Below are 21,549 nucleotides of genomic sequence, written 5' to 3'. Positions count from 1 at the left end.
TTTCTTACCTATTTATAAGTTTCTTGTTTCTAATATACTTTTATGAAAATGGTAAAAAATATTATGTAACTTTAGTAAAATATTATGAGTCATCTTATATAAAAACTTGAGGGAATCACATAAGGAATGTTTAATCATGTGATATTTGAAGGTGATATTCGAAGAAGCATAATTGAAATAATTAGTGTTTTAAATATACTTATTTTATAATTTTGAGGAAAATTAAGTAGTTGCATCAACAAGAGATAGTTCTCATTATAGACCATTAGGTAGGGCCAATCAATGAGAAATGTGTCTTGATGATGAAATGAATTATTTTATTTATTATATTTATTTTGAATTTGATTATAAAATATGTGTGATTTGTAATATTAAAATCTACTTAACATATGTGATGAATAGAACATAGACATTACATTTATTTTAATTATTGTTTTGATTTATGAATCTTACAAGTCTGGAGTAAAAAAGTTATTTTAATATTGTGTAGGATAGATTTATTTCATTCTTATTAAAATAGAATAGAATTTTTTTTTTAACCTTTTGAGTTATTTATTGATAAGCATTTATAATCATTTTGTAAACTAATTATCATTGTATTATTTTTTATGACATTCTTTATACTAGTAGCTAATTTTAAAAAAATATATCTTCTTCTTATAGTTCTTTTAACCATATAAAACGAGAATGAGGATTTAATCATCTTATTGTATAATATATAAGCTCAAATCAAAATAAAAACAAGAAAACTAAACTATATGATATTAAGTATATCTCAAGACATACCAAGCATAAGGGGCCAATATTAGGTCACATATAGATCTTCTAAGCTTGCAACCTAAGGCATCTATAGAAAATCTTATTGTTTTTCCATCTATATCTTCTCTTCAATGTCTTCATCATGGAATAAACTCTTCATATCTATTGAATCTCCAAGTAACATGTTGTAGTGATAAAAAGTGTGATTTAGATAGAGTTCATTTTTACAACTGGTGCAAATTATTTACATTAACCAGTGCCGAAGACTTTCAAGAACCCTTTTCCTCTAATCTATCCAAATTTAATGATCTTCTCTCCCCACTACAACTATAGAACTAAAATACATCTCACTCGCTCGCTCGATTATAGTTCTTTGAGCATTGCAACTTCTCTGGCTCTGATTGCAACTCATCTGGCTCGGGACAGAAAAGAAAGAATGCTGAACCTTCTGCACCACCTTCATGTTAGGCCAGCACTAACTGTATTGCTCTCCTCACTATTAGCCATGGACTTATAACCATTGAATTAGGATTGATCTTAACATTTTTCGATCAAACTAGTGTGAATGGTCTAATAAAATAATAGGATATTATTTAATAGTGAGGGAAAATAAAGCACATCTTGAATTTTTTATATTCCACATCAATAGTCTCTCTCACACACCTCAATGGGGGTGTCATCAACCAAAAAAATATCTAGCATAGTACATGCATCAAAAAATGCGAAACCACCTTGAGATTAATATTGTTGGGATTGCTCCCAACGACCCCTGACTAACCTGTCATGTCTCATCTCCTCTGTATGCACATCATATCTCTTTCGCATTGAAGACAAGCAATGAAGAAATATTTTGGCAAGATTTGATTTGATATCTTTCAACCTGTCAACTGTCTTAACTATAGATTTCACATAGATTGTGGGTGACTTAGAAAGTATTATTTTATTATCTTCTCTCTTTATCTACCATATGCGCCAAGTTCTATATAATGCATAACTCTATGTTTTGTATTCACTCTTCTCAGAGTCCAGCTCCGTAAGAGCTATAAGATGTAAGGTGTAATCTGTCAAGTTTGAAGCAAGAAGTAAAATCTTAGTTAATTGCAAGATGTTTCAGTTTATGTAATGGTGATTGTATGAACGAGCCATAGGTCAACTTGTTCAGTCAAGAGTAATATTTTATTTTGAACAATATAAATGTTTATGTCTGTTTTCCTTTATTTTTGTTCTTCGCCTATTTTCCTTTATTTTTGCTCTCCCCCTGTTTCCTTCTTCATGTGGTATCAGAGCCATGTCGGTCATGCTTACTAGGAGTAGAGGATCATGGGCCATGCTAGCAGTTGCCAAGAAATATTCATTTGAATGATTGCAACAGTCGGATGGAACCTGCCATCTGTTGAAAATAGTGGAGACAGAGATTTTTGTAGTCAAAAACTAAGTCTAACTGCTGGAAGAAGAAGAGTTCACTGTTTAATGTTTTGTCGTTGTGAAATGACAAATCATTGTTAAAAGGAGATGTCACAAAAAATACAGAAGTGCCAAAGTAGAAATTATGAAAATCGCCAAGTCAGTCTGCAAAAGTCAAGGTTTCCGTTGCAAGAGCCAAAGGAGATCCTGATTGCCAATCAAAAAGAGATCATTTTTTGTTTTATTGTTTAGCAACAGCTATTTGGAAAGTATAAGCACTAATCAAAAGAATTGTTTGTATTATATAGCGAGAAACAAGTTAAAAATTGCTGAAGTCAAATGCGATTGTAGTTTCAAAACGATCTGATGGATATGATGGATATAGTGTAATAACTCACCATAATTAACTCAACAAAATTGACCATTCTTTTTTTTTGTTTAATTTAATCATTTGTGTTTGATTCAATCGCATACTCTGGGTATCCATACATTTGGATTAGGCATTCATCCATCCGGGATGAGCATCTAACCATACGGGTTAGGCATCTGTCCATACGGGACATAAGATTTCATCTATCCAATACGGGATAGGCATCTACCCATACGGGGTAGGCATCTATCCAATCGGGATAGGAGGTTCTCTGGCCAGAGACTTAGACTCATCGGGACCATTCGGGTCCTGAGCCACTCACTAAGTACTACACTCTTCTAACAGAAGTGCACCGAGGTCGCTGTCCTTAGGAGTAATTTAAATAACATAATACAAGCTTGAATTCTGCCTCGGAATTTGGCTTAAAGCCTCGGGAAGTCAAGCGAATCCATACGGGATTCCTTCCGAATATGCATTGAATTACTTTCTCCATTTTATTATACTTATCTTTCAAATTAGGATTCTACTCAATCCTTCCTTACCAAGCCTAGACCCCACCCACGAACGCATGAGTACTGGGAACAACTCCGTCCCAAGACTGCCTACATACCCATTTCGACACGGGATCAAGTCGTAAAGTATGTAGTTCTATTTTCTACTCTATGGTTTGATGTAAATTGATTAGTGGGTACGCAACCCTTTCTAGGGTCAATGTCGCAGACAGTTTCTCTGCGGTTGCTACCCATGGTGGTAGCACTTAAACAAAGGCTCAAGATGGCCTATTGTTTGTGGCCTAAAACAACTACATCCTAACACCTATCATAAGCGTCACCCTTGACCAAATTGTCAATCACCAATATCTCTTCAAGATTAAATCAATTTCATAAAAGCATTTTACTTAATCAACACTAACGGGGGTTTACTATGGTTTAACTCAATGGATGTAAAATCATTTAAGGATTATCTTGTTAGATTATCGATCCAAGAGGGATTACCCGCCCCTTGGATTTTAACTTCCAAGTGTCCCTTATTACTCCCTAACAATTTATAGGGACGATGCCACAGACGTCGTTGATGCAGATTAATTAGGCATTAAGTGCAGTAGTTCAACACGACGGCATTACCCGTAAGCGTGACCCAGAGGCACTGTATATATGAACGCTGTTAGGTTTTGGTTTCCATCTTCCTTTATTTAATTTTCTAACTAAGAGCTATGAAAACATCATGCTTGAAAACAATTACTTAATTGAACATGTATAATTTAATTAATTGAAATAACAACTTGATGAATCATGTAGAATAAAAACCATAACTAACTTATTTATTATTCGAAACTTGAAATATAACTTGCGTAAAAATGACAATTATGAAACTTGCATATTAATAATTAAACGTGTGACTTGCATGAAGATGAAGAAAATGTAACTTTGTCATTAATAAAATGCAAATAAAGTATAAGTAATTCGCATGAAGCAAGGATGGCATAAGTTACATGCAAGGTTGAGAAATGTGTTGATTTATACCATGAGAAAAATCACTTGTAGAGCCACTGGTCCAAAAAATAGCAACTCGCTTAGACATTTGGTTTGAATTATATTAATATGAATTAATTGCTATATACCAACTAAGTGCCCCAATGGATCCTAATAGATTGAATGATTCTATTTATAACATTTGATATAATATAATTTACAATTATAAAATTTACTATAGATAAATTAATTATGAATTTACTACACAATAATCCCCAATATCTATAAATTTTTCTAAGTTAAATTTAATAACTTAAAGTTTATACTAAGGAAAAAAAATAACAATTTCTAAATTGCAATTTATACATTTATATTTATAAAAAAAAGTTTAAAAAAACGGAAAGATATGCGAATTTTTTTGTTTAAGGGTTAGTGGGGAGTGGGGCCCATGGGTCCCATCACTACTGTGGGTCTACGGAAGTAGGCCCACAGTGATGAGGGGACCCTGTGGTCCCCTCCACTACCCTGCGGCCACTGTCGTGATAGTGACCGCAGGTAAAGTGCAGGGTACCACTTCCCCGACGGTGACAATAACCGCCTCCCCCATGCACGCCGCCCGATATTTTTTGAAATGATTTTCAAGAACATGTCGTTTGCTAAATTATTATCACTTTGCAACATTTAATATATTTTATCATTTGAAATAAAGTTTATATATATATATATATATATATATATATATATGGTTTACATTCCCAATTATTTAATGATATATATAAACAAAAAGAGTATTTATGAAAATAAGAACATGAATAAAATAGATAATCAAGTTATCGCAGAGGTAGGTAATTATTTTAAATTGACTTCATAGGAAATGAAAATAGAGAGATTAGCTTCAGCAAATAAAACAGATAATTAGAAATTGATTTCACAGGAAATAAAAATAGAGAGAGATTTGCTTCAGCAATAAACAGATAATTAGAAATTGAATTCACAGGAAATAAAAATAGAGAGAGATTTGCTTTAGCAATAAACACATATAGAAATTGATTTCACAGGAAATAAAAATAGAGAGAGATTTGTTTCAGAAATAAACAGATAATTAGAAATTGATTTCACAAGAAATAAAAACAGAGAGAGATTTGCTTCAGCAATAAACAAATAATTAGAAATTGATTTCATAGGAAATAAAAAAAGAGAGAGATTTGCTTCAGCAATAAACAGATAATTAGAAGTTGATTTCACTGGAAATAAAAATAGAGAGGGATTTGCTTCAGCAATAAACAGATAATTAGAAATTGATTTCACAGGAAATAAAAACAGAGAGAGATTTGCTTCAGCAAATAAACAGATAATTAGATTTCCATAGAGGATTATTCACAGAGAAATATATTCCTCCATTGCAACTAATATTCACAGAGAGAAGTGTGTAACAAGATAAAAATATTCATGAAATCAAATGAGAATAAGGAATTACTCACAGAGATAAATAACACAGAGGATTATTCATAGAGAAGTATATTCCTCCATTTCAACTAATATTCACAAAGAGAAGTATATAACCAGATAAAAATATTCATGAAATCAAATGAGAATAAGGAATTATTCACAGAGATGAATAACACAGAGGATTATTTTCAGAGAGAAATGATTACATGAGATTTATATCTTATTATTAAGCATTTTCTGTTCGTAGGGAAGTAAGATTTTAAATGTAAGAAAAGAATTATATTTAAATTTCCAATCCAGTAAATGAAAAAGAGAGAAGAAAAGCAAGATCTGATATTTTCTAAAACAAATAATAAAGCTATCTTTCACATGCAAGAAAGATCTGATATTTCTTCTCTAAGGAAAAAATTAAACAAACAAATAAGCTATCTTTTCAATATTATCACAAAATAAAATTTTATAAAGAAAAATCTAGAAGCTATGTTTTTGGATAATACCATTTTCTCATATGAGAATGTGAAATAACAAGAGAAGAACCTGGCTTAGCGAAGTTCGATGTTGAATCCAACCTTCTAGCTATCCTCCTTAGATCCTTCCTTGCCACTTGAGAGAAATCTTTCAAACAAAAACTTAACAAATCCTGCAACGAAAATGAGACTACCAAGAAGATCCTACTACTAAAAACTTGGAAAATTTTCTTCAAAACATAATCAACTCCCTTCTTTGAAACTTGCATACAATTTTATAAGATAAATCCCTCAATTCCATTATCTAGAGAATTTAATTAAAAAAAGAGATTCTTTTCCAATATTGGACTCATGCAAATTGATTAAAAACTTAGTGGGGGAGTTACATGCAAGGTGGTGGGGATTCCTCTAGAAGCTTCTAATTCTTGCTACAACATGTGCGATAATTGGGAGTGGGAAAAAAAATAAAAATAATGCCTTTGAATTATACTCTCCAAGTCTGTGTGTGTGCTTATTATTATTCTTTTATATTATTTATTCAATCATTTTAAATAGTTTAACCAAAAATATAATAGAATTGTATTTAAATCAAAAAGTGATAAAGGAGGGTTGTGACATCCTCCCCCCCTTAATTTGTGCATCGTTCTAATGCACTTATTGAATGTATCCAAAAGAGTCTATAGTTCATGGTTAGTTTAAAACAAAAAAGGAAACAACTGTTGCATTTCCCTAGTATCTTCCCATCCGGCATTCTGTTAAACATACTGGTTCCATTGTACTCTGCATTGATCAACCTCTCTGTTGTGCAATTAGCACTGGTGCCTCTCCAAGAATTTGAATGGCTTTATCATTTTTCCTCCCATTTCCTGGACCTGTAAAGCATCCCAATTCAAAATATGTTTCTCATCAGGTACATACTTTTTAAGAAGAGATACATGGAAGACATCATGGATTTGGCTCAACTGGGGAGGTAAGGCCAACTGGTATACAACTGGATTAATACTTTCCAAAATTTCAAAAGGTCTAACATAACGAGGTGTAAGCTTGGTCTTTTTCCTAAACCTTATGGAACCCTTGTGCGGCCTAACCCTTAGGAAGACTTTCTCTCCCACCTCAAACTCCCTTGGTGTCTTGTTTTTGTCTGCATAAATTTTCTGCCTATCTGAGGCTTCCTTCAATCTCTGCCTAATTTCCTTAGTTTTCCTTTCCATCTCCTTCAACATATCTGGTCCAACAATTACTCTATCTTCAAGATTATCCCAACTCAAAGGTGTTCGACATGGTCTACCATACAATGCTTCGAAAGGTGTCATTCCCAAAGATGTTTGATATGTATTATTGTAAGCAAATTCTACAAGAGGTAGGTACTCTTCCCATTTCTTTTGTTGGTTCATACAGTACATGTGAAATAGGTCTTCCATAATTTGATTTGTCCTTTCTGTTTGACCATCGGTTTCAGGATGGTATGCAGTGCTAAAATCTAGTTGAGTTTTGATAGCTAATTGAAGAGTTGTCCAAAACCTTGAAGTGAATCTAGCATCTCTATCTGATATGATTTTCTCCAGCATTCCATGCAACCAAAATATTTCCTTAACAAAGAGCCTAGCCAAGGTAGGTGCATCATCCATCAGATTCCCTGGTATAAAGTGTGCCACCTTAGTGAGTTTGTCAATTACCACCATTATTGTATCATTCCTAGAAGGTGATGTGGGTAACCCTTGCACCAAATCCATGCTAATAACTTGCCACTTGTGTTGAGGTACATCATGTAAAGGTAATAATCCAGCTGGATGTCTATGTTCTACCTATACTCTTTGACACTCCAAACATTTAGCCACATACTTAACTATGTCATTCTTCCTCCCTTGCCAAAAGTATAACTTCTTTAGGTCTGCATAAAGTTTGTTAAATCCTGGGTGACCTAAATAAGGGGCATTATGAGCCTCCGACAAGACTACTTCCCTTAAGTCTCCTGAATTAGGAATATAGATTCTATTATTGTATCTAAGCATCCCATCCTCATCCAATGTATACCCTTCAACCTTAGGATCGGTTGGATCATATTCTAAAGTCAATTTGACTTGCTCATACCATGGGTCATGTCCCTGCTCATCCATTACTTGCCTTTTGAAAGAAGTTTTGAATGTTGCTATAGTCATTAAGTGTCTCCTCCTACACAAAGCATCTGCCACCTTATTTTCCTTCCCCTTAATATATTCAATTTCAAAATTATATTCACTTAGAAACTCTAACCACATTCTTTGTCTAGCATTTAAGTGGGGTTGGGTAAAGATGTACTTTAGTCCTTGGTTATCTGACTTTAACTCAAAGGGCTTCCCTAGTAAGAAGTGTCTCCATTTCTATAGGGCATGCACAATCATTGCTAACTCTAAGTCGTGGGGTGCATAATTAACTTCACGAGTCTTCAACTTCCTAGATTCATAAGCTACTACCCCTTCATCTTGGACAAGTACTCCTCCTAAACCTTCAATAGAAGCGTTAGTTATGACTATGAAGTGCCCATTTGGATCTGGTACTTTTAAAATGGGTGTTGAAGTTAGTTTCCCTTTCAAAATTTGGAATGTCTTATCACTTTGTTATGTCCACACAAACCTTTTACCCTTCCTCTATAATGAGGTGATGGGGTTTGCTATCTTAGAGAATCCTTCCACAAACCTCCTATAGTAACCCGCTAGCCCCATAAAGCTTCTTACCTCTAAGACATTTTTAGGGATCAGCCATTCTACTATTGCCTTTATCTTATCTGGATCAACTGCTATTCCTTCCTTGATATTATATGCCCAAGGTAGTGAATCTTTTCCTCGAAGAAGGCACATTTTGACAATTTCTCATATAACTTATGTTCTCTCAACCTTTGCAAAACAATTTGTAGGTGTACTAAATGTTGCTCCTCATTCCTAGAGTAAATCAATATGTCATCCAAAAATACCAAAATAAATTTATCCAAGTAATCATGGAGTACACTACTCATTAGGTTCATAAATGCAGCTAGGGCATTGGTTATACCAAAAGGAACTACTGTGAATCCATAATGCCCATATCTAGTCCTGAAAGTTGTCTTCGAAATGTCCTCCTCCTTAATTCTGAGATGATGGTATCCTAATCGGAGGTCTATCCTTGAGAAAATTGCTGCTCCTTTCATTTGGTCAAAAAGATCCTCTATTCGAGGTAAGGGATACCTATTCTTTATTGTGACCTTGTTCATCATCCTATAGTCGATGCATAGTCTTAAGGTTCCATCCTTCTTCTTAACAAATAAGACTAGCACTCCCCATGGTGATATACTTGGCCTTATTAATCCCTTAGCTAAGAGCTCCTCTAATTGCATCTCGAGCTTTTGTAATTTAGTTGTGTTCATTCGGTAAGGTGCCCTTGACACTAGTTCAGCTCTAGGTAGTACGTCGATAGAAAAGTAAAACTTCCTTTTAGGGGGGTAAGCCGGGTAATTCCTCTAGAAATACATCCTTGAATTCTATTTTAAGAAAGGGGTATTTTCAAAGGTTGGGGTATTTTCCTCTTTTCCTTCATCAATTTCAAGCATATAGATTAGGCCTCCTCTTCTTCTTTCCTCCTTTAATTGCATGGCTGATATGGTTTCTATATTAATGGGGTTAAACTTTCGTTGGATTTTGACCCCTTTTCCCGCATCATCCAAACATTCAACAACTTTATTATAGCAATCTACATTAGCTTGATGGTCTGTTAACCAACTCATTCCAATAATTACATCATACAATCCTGGGGGTGCCACATAGAGGTCTACCCTTATTCAAACTCGGGAAATTATACCCTTGCCCTCGACAACACTTAGTTACTTCCCTAGCCATTCTAGGGTTTTACCTGAAGTTAAATTATGTAGTTAGTTATTGATTTAAGATTTTAAGATTTAATTTCTACCATTACAAAACATTCCCTTAGTTGTGTAAATTGAAGTGAGCACAAGGCCTAGATTTGAACCTTTGCTCTGATACTACATGTAATAACCCACCATAATTAACCCAAAAAAAATTGACCATTCTTTTTTTTTGTTTAATTTAATAGTTTGTGTTTGATTCAATTGCATACTCTGGGCATCCATCCATTTGGATTAGGCATTCATCCATCCGAGATGAGCATCTAACCATATGGGTTAGGCATCTGTCCATACAGGACATAAGATTTCATCTATCCAATACGGGATAGGCATCTACCCATACAGGGTAGGCATCTATCCAATCAAGATTGGAGGTGCTCTGGTCAGAGACTTAGACTCATCGAGACCATTCAGGTCCTAAACCACTCACTAAGTACTACACTCTTCTAACAAAAGTGCACCAAGGTCGCCGTCCTTAGGAGCAATTTAAATAACATAATACAAGCTTGAATTCTACCTCAGAATTTGGCTTAAAGCCTCGGGAAGTCAAGCGAATCCATACGGGATTCCTTCTGAGTATGCATTGAATTACTCTCTCCATTTTATTATACTTATCTTTCAAATTACTACTCAATCCTTCATTACCAAGCCTAGACCCCACCCACGAACGCCTGAGTATTGGGGACAAGTTCGTCCCAAGACTGCCTACATACCTGTTTCGGCAGGGGATCAAGGTGTAAAGTATGTAGTTCTATTTTCTACTCTATGGTTTGATGTAAATTGATTAGTGGGTACTCAACCCTTTCTAAGGTCAATGTCCCAAATAGTTTCTCTACAATTGCTACCCACGGTGGTAGCACTTAAACAAAGGCTCAAGATGGCCTATTGTTTGTGGCCTAAAACAACTACATCCTAACACCTATCATAAGCATCACCCTTGACCAAATTATCAATCACCAATATCTCTTCAAGATTAAATTTCATAAAAGCATTTTACTTAATCAACCCTAAAGGGGGTTTACTATGGTTTAACTCAATGGATGTAAAATCATTTAAGGATTATCTTGTTAGATTATCAATCCAAGAGGGATTACCCACCCCATTGATTTTAACTTCCAAGTGTTCCTTATTACTCCCTGACGATTTATAGGGACGATGCCACAGATGTCATTGATGCAGCTTTATTAGGCATTAAGTGCAGTAGTTCAACACGATAGCATTACCTGTAAGCGTGACCTAGAGGCACTGTATATACCGAACACTGCTAGGTTTTGGTTTTCATCTTCCTTTATCTAGTTTTCTAACTAAGAGCTATGAAAACATCATACTTGAAAACAATTACTTAATTGAACATGTATAATTTAATTAATTGAAATAACTACCTGATGAATCGCATAGAATAAAAACCATAACTAACTTATTTATTATTCGAAACTTGAAATATAACTTGCGTAAAAATGACAATTATAAAACTTGCATATCAATAATTAAACGTGTGACTTGCACGAAGATGAAGAAAATGTAACTTTGTCATTAATAAATTTAAATAAAGTATAAGTAATTCGCATGAAGCAAGGGTGGCGTAAGTTACATGCAAGGTTGAGAAATGTGTTGATTTATACCACGCGAAAAATCACTTGTAGAGCCACTGGTCCCAAAAATAGCAACTCGCTTAGACATTTGGTTCGAACTATATTAATATGAATTAATTGCTATATGCCAACTAAGTGCCCCAATGGATCTTAATAGATTGAATGATTCTAATTATAACATTTGATATAATATAATTTACAATTATAAAATTTACTATAGATAAATTAAGTATGAATTTACTACACAATAATCCCCAATATCTATAAATTTTTCAAAGTTAAATTTAATAACTTAAAGTTTATACTAAGGAAAAAAAATTAACAATTTATATATTTATATTTATAAAAAAACCTAAAAAAAAAAATATATTAAAAAAAGGGAAAGATAGGCGAATTTTTTTGTTTAATGGTTAGTGGGGAGTGGGACCCACAGGTCCCATCACCACTGCGGGTCTGCGGAAGCAGGCCCGCAGTGATGAGGGGACCCCGTGGTGCCCTCCACTACCTTGTGGCCACTACCATGATAGTGTCCGTAGGGGAAGTGGAGGGTACCACTTCCCCGACTGTTACAATAACTGCCTCCCCCATGCACGTCACTTGATATTTTTCGAAATGATTTTTGAGAACATGTCGTTTGCTAAAATATAATCACTTTGCAACATTTGAAATATATATATATATATATATATATATATATATATATATATATATATATATATATATATATATATATATATATATATATATATATGGTTTACATTCCCAATTATTTAATGATATATAAACAAAAAGAGTATTTATGAAAATAAGAACATGAATAAAATAGATAATCAAGTTATCGTAGAGGTAGCTAATTGTTTTAAATCGACTTCACAAGAAATGAAAATAGAGAGATTTGCTTCAGCAAATAAAACAGATAATTAGAAGTTAATTTCATAGGAAATAAAAACAGAGAGAGATTTGCTTCAGCAATAAACAGATAATTAGAAATTGATTTCACAGGAAATAAAAATAGAGAGAGATTTCCTTCAGCAATAAACAAATAATTAGAAATTGATTTCACAGGAAATAAAAATAGAGAGAGATTTGCTTCAGCAATAAACAGATAATTAGAAATTAATTTCATAGGAAATAAAAATAGAGAGAGATTTGCTTCAGCAATAAACAGATAATTAGAAATTGATTTCACTAGAAATAAAAATAGAGAGAGATTTGCTTCAGCAATAAATAGATAATTAGAAATTGATTTCACAGGAAATAAAAACAGAGAGAGATTTGCTTCAGCAATGAATAGATAATTAGAAATTGATTTCACAGGAAATAAAAATAGAGAGAGATTTGCTTTAGCAATAAACAGATAATTAGAAATTGATCAGATTTCCACAGAGGATTATTCACAGAGAAATATATTCCTCCATTGCAACTAATATTCATAGAGAGAAGTGTATAACCCGATAAAAATATTCATGAAATCAAATGAGAATAAGGAATTACTCATAGAGATAAATAACATAGAGGATTATTCACACAGAAGTATATTCCTCCATTTCAACTAATATTCACAGAGAGAAGTATATAACCAGATAAAAATATTCATGAAATCAAATGAGAATAAGGAATTATTCACATAGATGAATAACACAGAGGATTATTTTCAGAGAGAAATGAATACATGAGATTTATATCTTATTATCAGGCATTTTCTGTTCATAGGGAAGTAAGATTTTTAATGTAAGAAAAGAATTACATTTAAATTTCCAATCCAATAAATGAAATAGAGAGAAGAAAAGCAAGATCTGATATTTTCTAAAACAAATAATAAAGCTATCTTTCACATGCAAGAAAGATCTGATATTTCTTCTCTAAGGAAAAATTAAACAAATAAATAAGCTATCTTTTCAATATTATCACAAAAGAAAATTTTATAAAGAAAAATCTAGAAGCTATGTTTTTAGATAATACCATTTTCTCATATGGGAATGTGAAATAACAAGAGGAGAACCTAGCTGATTGAAGTTTGATGTTGAATCCAACCTTCTAGCTATCCTCCTTAGATCCTTCCTTGCCACTTGAGAGAAATCTTTCAAACAATAATTTAACAAATCGTGCAACGAAAATGAGACTACCAAGAAAATCCTACTACTAAAAACTTGGGAAATTTTCTTCAAAACATAATCAACTCCCTTCTTTGAAACTTGCATACAATTTTATAAGAAAAATCCCTCAATTCCATTATCTAGAGAATTTAATTAAAAAAAGAGATTCTTTTCCAATATTGGACTCATGCAAATTGATTAAAAACTTAGTGGGGGAGTTACATGCAAGGTGGTGGAGATTCCTCCAGAAGCTTCTAATTCCTCCTACAACATGTGCCATAATTGGGAGTGGGAAAAATAAATAAAAATAAAAATAATGCCTTTGAATTATACTCTCCAAGTGTGTGTGTGTGCTTGTTATTACTATTTTATATTATTTATTCAATCATTTTAAATAGCTTAGCCAAAAATATAATAGAATTGTATTTAAATCAAAAAGTGATAAAGGAGGGTTGTGACATATAGTGCAGTAGATAAGTTAGAATATGTAATGTTATGAGCATGAAGCTTTGAAAATGTGAAAGGTGAATAATGCAGATGTGTAAGTTGTTGTCAAAAACAAAAGATAGATCACTAGTCATGTGAAGAAAACATAAGTGTTGAAGCCGCTATAGAGGACTAAATTGGATGGAAGTAGAAGTCAACAAACAAAAGGCAGTGAAAAAGATATTCATAGAAATTGAACAAGGATTGAAGCAAGAAAAAGTTTGGAGCAGATCGCTAAACAAGAAATAGTTGAGTATAGCCACAATTGTTGGATGAAAGGTTTGATGCTTGTATTTTTAAGTGTGTTTGAAGATCAAGAAAATTTTATTTTGTTGTTTTGGGATTAATTTTATTTTTGGTAAAATGTTATATAGACTCAAAAGATCTTCTTGAGCAAAGGGTGTCCTGGTATGTTTTGTGTTGTTCATTTTAAAGTTGGATTAGTTGATGGTTGAAAGTTTGGGAAGGGTGCCTAAGTATGTGTCTAGGTTGAGAGAGAGTGAAAGATTGTAGGAGAGCATGTTTACTGTTTGTTGAACAATGTAAGAAAGAGTAGTGATAAAAGAGACCAAAGGAGGATATTAGTTGTCAAAAGTCATAAAAAGATCAAGGAAGTTATCAACAGATAATGAAGAAATATTGTTGAATGTAGCAACATTCTATAATTTGTGTAAGCATGTTTGATGCCAAAAGAGCCCACTGAATTTGAGATCCCCAAGCACTAGCAATGTAACTCCGTGGGAGGTGTTGATAGAACAAGTGAATCACACTTGAACATATGATGGACTGGTTGCTAGAAGGGCTAGAGCTCATGGTTAGAGTATCCCAACAGGATCATGAGATTTCCTAGGTTTGATCTCTAGTATTTGAAGATGTCGAAGCATCAAAGAATGAAGTCAAAAACAATTTAGAATTGGTAGTTGTGATTAAGGAGAAGTGTTGGAAATAATCCCAACTACCCATGACTAACCTGTCCTATCTCATCTCCTTCGTATGCCCATCATATCTCTTTATCCATTTAGTGATTTCTTCTGACTTCCAAATTTTTGATTGCAACACTCAAATGACTGTCTTTGATTTCTGTGATCTCGTCTATTTTCAAATTGCTTTGGTGGTGGCTTCTACTTCCATCAAAACATCCAAATCAATACATCATACAGATAGTGGAGCTTCAACTACTCAAAGATGACTTGATTCTATAAAGACTAGTAACTCAACGATAGAACACTCTAATAACAAATGGAATGTCCTAAATTTATATCTTAACTAATCCATTAAAAACTCACACACTTTGCAAACTGACCTCTAGATTAGAATACCATAAATTACAACTTCTTTGCTTTCCCTAAAACAAAATCCATTTCCAGAAATGTTGTCTCCAACTTTGGACATAATGTTGAAGATACCTATGAGGCAGGCATTGAAATCTACTCTGACACCTGGCATGTATTTGTCCCATATCGGGGTAGCTTGGAAGATATCGACCAAAGAGATATTTTGTCTCTTTCAGCATGCACCATTATGTTGCACCTCTCTCTCCGGCCATGCACGATTCTATGGTTCCTCTTCCTCTCTCCTCGTTACTCCATTCCGCCTAGGCTCTTCCTTTAAATTATGTGGCAGTTCCAGTTACCATGTCTAACAAAATTCCTCTCTATTCTATGCCCCCTCACCTCTCCTTACGCATTGATGGGCATCAATATCTTTTTCAATAGCTCTTATTTTCGCAAGAAGTCTTGACTGCAGAGATGCACGGCTGGATTGAATATACAGATATGACCTCCCGACTCTATCTTTCCATACTAAGACTATCCCTCTTGTCCCTTCCGTTTATTTCTTTTCATTTTATTTTAATTAATATTTTATCCATTTAATATGCAGTCGAAGGGGCCGATGGTGGGATGTGACAAAACCCTCCTTTTATAAATTGTACCTGTTTACTAAGCCCATTAACTTATCTGAAGAGCAATATAATAATTCTGTTTAAAAAACAAACATCTTGATCATGTGACACAAATTTCCAGCAATTTTTATTCGGTAAAAATATTTCAAACAAAATCAGAAGCGAAACAATAACCATGAATAATGGCAAGAAAAATTACTTTGGGTTTTAGTGGTACAATTTCAAAGTAATACCTAATTAACAGTTACGTATAGATGCAATGATTGTCTTACTGTTTCACATCATAATATACAAGAATGGGGCTGCGCACACTGTAATTGCCAAAGCTCCAAGTCAGTGCACCTGATAGTAAAGCGTAATTATCTGGTATGACTTGACTTTCAATTTTTACATTGTATGACATCTTCTGGTTGGAGGACGTGAAAGTGAGTGTATCTGGTTCCACTGTCACGTTCATTCCAAAGGGTGCATCTATTTTGACTTCATATGTAGATTTTGCAGGTCCCACATTTGTAACAGTTCTTGGAAATTGAGCCAAAAAGGGCTCGCTTGCATTGCTAATAACCATTATGGAAGGATAGTTAAGTTCCCATACTCCTTGTTTAGATAATTTTGAAGAACAGCTGATAAATTCTCCTGTCAGCAAACGTAAAGATGTTTCATTGTATCCTTGGCTACATAGCATGTTGATATAAGAATTTGCATCGGTGTCATAGACAAGCCCTGGATTGATGGCCTTCAGGGGATTAATCTGCCCTGCACCATATCCTAATTCTGCAGCTTCATTGCCGTCTAGTGTTGCATCTAATGCTGATGCTGCATGACAAATGAAATTGTGTCAAGAGTTAAGTAAAGATAAATGAATTTAATACAATTTTTGGGTATTTGAATCGATATCCACCTGTGGTCATGAGAGCGGATTTAATAGCAGCAGGAGACCAGTCAGGATGAAATGACTTGACATAGGCAGCTGCTCCTGTGGCATGAGGACATGACATGGATGTTCCGGAGATGATATTGAAATCCACTACTCTTTTGTCCAAAGGATCTATGCTCATTGGTGCAACTTTTGACCAAGCCGCTAGAATATCTACACCAGGTGCGGTGATATCAGGCTGTCAAGGAATTATAATATGAATGGATTTGTTTAATAGTTAACTATGAGCAATTCAAGTCCCTTGTAAACGAATTTTCAAATTCCAATCAGATATTTGAGTTTTCATACCTTTAGAAGATCTGGCGTGATTTTGCTAGGACCTTTAGATGAGAATGAAGCTGTTATAGGTGCAGGTGAATCATTCCCAGCCACACTTTTTGCTATACTTGCAATAGGAGACCTATTAAAATGTACAAGAGTTAAAGCATAAAACGTTTCTTAAAGCATGGTTTTATTCAGAGTTTTCATTTTTTATTCAACTACCCATGTTAGAGGTTTTGATTTCAGTTTTGATTTTTATTTGTACCATAGATATAATCATTCTAAATGTCAGTACTTGTACAATTTTTCAGTAATCTTGAATAGGGGCTCTAATATTTTAACCAAATTTGGATGTAATTCTTAATAACTGGGATGACCATACGGCTGAGTACTCCCATACACTAGAACAACAACTCTAATCTTAAAGGGCCCATCTGCAACCATCATCATCCTAAACTGCAAGTAATGTTAGTAGTGAGATGTAGAGTTATAAAACATATAATCAATATTACACTTATATTTTAAAGGCAGCTTACTAATTCATACTAAAATAATTGTAAAAAAATAATTATATTTAGATGATCATTTACCACCCTATCCAATCCTGAAAAATCTTTCTAAACTTAGTTTAATATAGCAATCCCCATTTCACAATATAAAAATTCTAAAATTTTGAAACTTTCCTAGATATCCTAGGCGACTTTCTACTCAATCAAATACATCTTTAATGGAGAGAAAAGTAATTCATTTCATTGGTCAACCCATTTACCTTGTAGAATTGATGTAAGATCTGACAACCTCTCCCTGCTTGCGTGAAATAACTGTGGCAGGGACCATGAACGAGAAAGCAGTATCATTCATTGGATCGTACATTATTATGGCACCTGCCCCTCCAGAGACATACACTCCACCATCTGGCAGATCACCGGGGCTTGATAAGTAGCAAACGACTATTTTTCCTTCGACTATACTGGGGTCCAGAGAATATAACCCGCAACCACTGATCAAATTCACAATTAACAAATGGAGAGCTTTGAGTTCAACAAAATGAACAAATATAATTGAAGTAATTCTTAATCAATATCATGTGATTTTGTTACGCATTTCACCTGGAGTCCTCTGAAGAAAAACCACCAGAAACATTAGCAGCATCTCCTCCATATACTAAAGGATACCAAGGCTGCTCCATTATGAATGTGTTTATAGCATGCCCCTACGTCACCATAAACTCAACACATTAGAACTTTGACCACTTAATATCAGTGGAAACAATGATATGTTCAATTTACCTCGAAAGACATCTGATTTCCCAAAGTAAGTTCTGATTTGAACTGGCGATCAATGGTGCTTGCAGCCACTGTCAGAGACCAGGGGGAAAAGTTGCAAACAGATCCCTCAAGGGCATCGTTACAAGCAGAATTTGATGTTAAGATTCCTCTCTTCATAGCATGGAATGCTCCTATTGCAATGCTATCTTCGAAGTAGTCAGGTGGGGGAAGGAAGCCTCCAGTTGAATAACCAATTGAAACAGAAATGACATCCACACCATCATAGATTGCATCATCAAACGCTGCAAGGAGATCTACATCGCTGCAAGAAAGTGACCAACAAGCCTTGTACATAGCAATCCTTGCACCTGGTACTCCTCCACGTACATTTCCTTGGGCTAGTCCAAAGAGGCTGGCATTTCTGACAATGCTTCCAGCAACTGTGGAGGCGGTGTGTGTTCCATGGCCATCTGAATCTCTTGGAGAGAGGAACTCGCCGGCAGGTAGTGGAGATGTAAAGCCTTTAGAATAAAAGCGTGCACCTATTAGTTTCCTGGGAAACAGTTAAAACTCAATTGTCAGCATGGCAAAAAATTAAAAAAAAAAAATTTCTGCACTAGTGTTTCTGAATGGGAAATGGATTTAGTTCTAAAAGTAGAACGAATGAGTGTTTACTTATTGCAGGCTTTAAAGTCGGGTGTTGTCTCGCACAGTCCCCTCCATTTTGAGGGAATGGGACCCAATCCCGCGTCATCGAAACTTTCTGATTCCGGCCATACCCCTACACGCAAATTGGGTCAGAAATTTTTTCAGAATTAATATGGGAAATATGCAAAACCATTATACTGTCTCTTCTGTGGTACCAATGAGGCTTCTATTGTTTTACTTTTACCTGAATCTAGAACGCCAACAATTACGTCACTTTGATATTCCAAATAATTGGTTTGCTGAGACAGAGGAAGTCCCACAAAATCCCATGATCTACTTGTCAAGAGTTGAGCCTTTTTGCTTTTAAACACCGAAACTACACCCTCTGTGCCTATAATTCTTAAACAAGCACGACATTGGTCAATATTGAAACATGTCTCCTACATAGAGCAAGGAGTGCAAATATACAGCTTGCATAAAGGAATTTATCAATTCAAAAAATTTGTTGTCCACCATTATGGTATGTCGACAGCATTCTAATAATTCCTACAATTAGTTTGGGTAAATACGGCGCAATCTTACTTGAGAGATGTTGGACATGAGATGAAGAAAGCCAAGCCGCGAATCCATTAAAGCTCTTCCAATAACTATGAACCAAAGATTCATGTGCTGCCTCATGGCTTAACAAGCATATTGAAAATATTTAAATTAGAAAAATAGCTCTTCTTTAGAAGGACAGAGTGGACATACAGAAGGAGGAATTATATAAAAACCTTCCAAGTACAGGATGAAGCAATAAAACGTGGGATGCAGTCGCCGCTGTTTGGGAATAATCTGGGGATGGAACATCACCCATGTACACAATGTAAAGCTGATTTGGCAGAGAATAAAATGTTAGTCATTAATAATTCAAACAGAGGGAGATGAAGTTATTTACTATATAACATAGAGTTGGTAGAAGGAGAAGGGTAAAGATATTGCCTTTACATTCAAGTGTTGAGAAGCAGAGGTGCAGAGGCTGAGGAGAAAAATGAAGGGAAACACAAGATGAGAGATGCCTGTGGCTGCCATTAAGAGGTTAGTAATATTTTGACTCTATCAAAATGCAATGGAACAACCTATGTATTTATTAAATTCTGGTGTTTAATAAATAAATATAACATTGGCGTTTCACAGATATTAATGAAAAACAACAATAACAGATGCAGCATTTGCCGTTTTCTTCTTAGTACAAGTTTTGAGAAGGCGTCAAGGCTAAAACCATCGATTGAATCGGAAGTCGGATGTATTTATACCCGCCTTTAGCGCATTCTTAAATACTATAAAATCCACACAAATTGTTCGAATTTGAACTAAAATTTAATATAAAGGTAACTATATATTTTTAACAAAGGATGACCACTACGGACTAATCTCTTTGCGAATTCGATGATCCCCAAGGGATAAGGTGTTAAAAGAGTTTTTGGGAAGAATTAAGAGGATAATTAATACGTAAGTTTTTAAAGATATATGAGAATTAAAATTTTTATATGTAAAGAATAAGTATACAAATTTTTAAAAAAGGCTAGTTTTAAAAAGTTTTGAATTTTTAATATTGATGAGAATATATTTAGTATTAAGATTGAACAAATAATCAAATAGTTATTATATGAAATACTAGTGTAAAGATTAAAAATAACTATATATTTAAAATTAGTAGCACAAAGACAATCATATTACAGGAATTGAATGAATTGTGGCAAAAAAAAATGAGATAAGCAAGTGGCATAAAAATTGAAGCGCTTCAAAGAGTTCTAAACTCTAAAAACATCATTGCCCTTTAAATCATCGATGTAAATTTCTTTCCTAACTACTCTCCCTTCTTTAACTATTGAATCTAAACCAAAAGATACAGGACCACCTTGTGGGCTCAACTCAATTTTTATTTTCATTGCTTGGCAATGGTAAGATGAAAGGAGGATGAATTGTCCACATAGATGTGATCTCATTTACCTTCTAGCAAGGACCCTATGACCCACCTCTAATACCTTCCCCCTTTCTACAAACCTCCACATAATCCCTCAACTTTGAGGAAGCCTATTAACAAAAAATATAGGGATAAATACTTGAGTTTTGAACGTCAAAGAGCTTTTGATGTTGTAGTCTTTATCCCAAATTTGGTCCATTTAAGGTGAACATAGAACTAATTCCAGACAGAAGATATCTTAACTTAAATAGAAGAGTAAGAACACATACAACACCTTATGCTCTATGGCTTTGATTCAACAAGATGCAGTGTTAATCTCTAGATGTCTATCTATGGTACCTTCTTTGCCAATATCATCTCCCCTTTAAAACATTGACTTGTCCTCAAGTCAATTTTTTCATGTTATAAGTATGTCCTTGTATATGTCTTGGAGGCTATCAAAATTATTTTCACACTAATTTATGGCCAACTGTAGCTAGTAGATGTGGATGTGGGGCTACAACAATTGTTACTCTAATTATAGAACTGTGGTGGGTATTTAAGGAGTTTGGAAGAATTGTTGTGTATCTAAGTACATTGAAGATATGAGCCAACCAT

The 21,549-nt window shown here is 34.2% G+C and overlaps 1 protein-coding gene across 1 annotated transcript; it reads right to left on the bottom strand.

The window, feature by feature from the left end:
- Window positions 1–16,140: 16,140 nt before the first annotated feature.
- Window positions 16,141–19,842, bottom strand: LOC131868786 (cucumisin-like). The gene is made up of 10 exons (XM_059215665.1): window positions 19,760–19,842; window positions 19,569–19,666; window positions 19,231–19,377; window positions 19,014–19,119; window positions 18,360–18,891; window positions 18,180–18,283; window positions 17,840–18,070; window positions 17,098–17,209; window positions 16,774–16,987; window positions 16,141–16,682 (listed from the first exon to the last, which is right to left on the bottom strand). The coding sequence occupies exons 1-10, from the start codon at window positions 19,840–19,842 to the stop codon at window positions 16,141–16,143; spliced, it is 2,169 nt and encodes a 722-aa protein (XP_059071648.1).
- Between the last annotated feature and the right edge of the window lie 1,707 nt (window positions 19,843–21,549).

Source organism: Cryptomeria japonica, unplaced genomic scaffold (assembly GCF_030272615.1).
Source record: "Cryptomeria japonica unplaced genomic scaffold, Sugi_1.0 HiC_scaffold_219, whole genome shotgun sequence".
NCBI lineage: Eukaryota > Viridiplantae > Streptophyta > Pinopsida > Cupressales > Cupressaceae > Cryptomeria > Cryptomeria japonica.
This window is presented reverse-complemented; position numbering and strand designations above follow the sequence as displayed.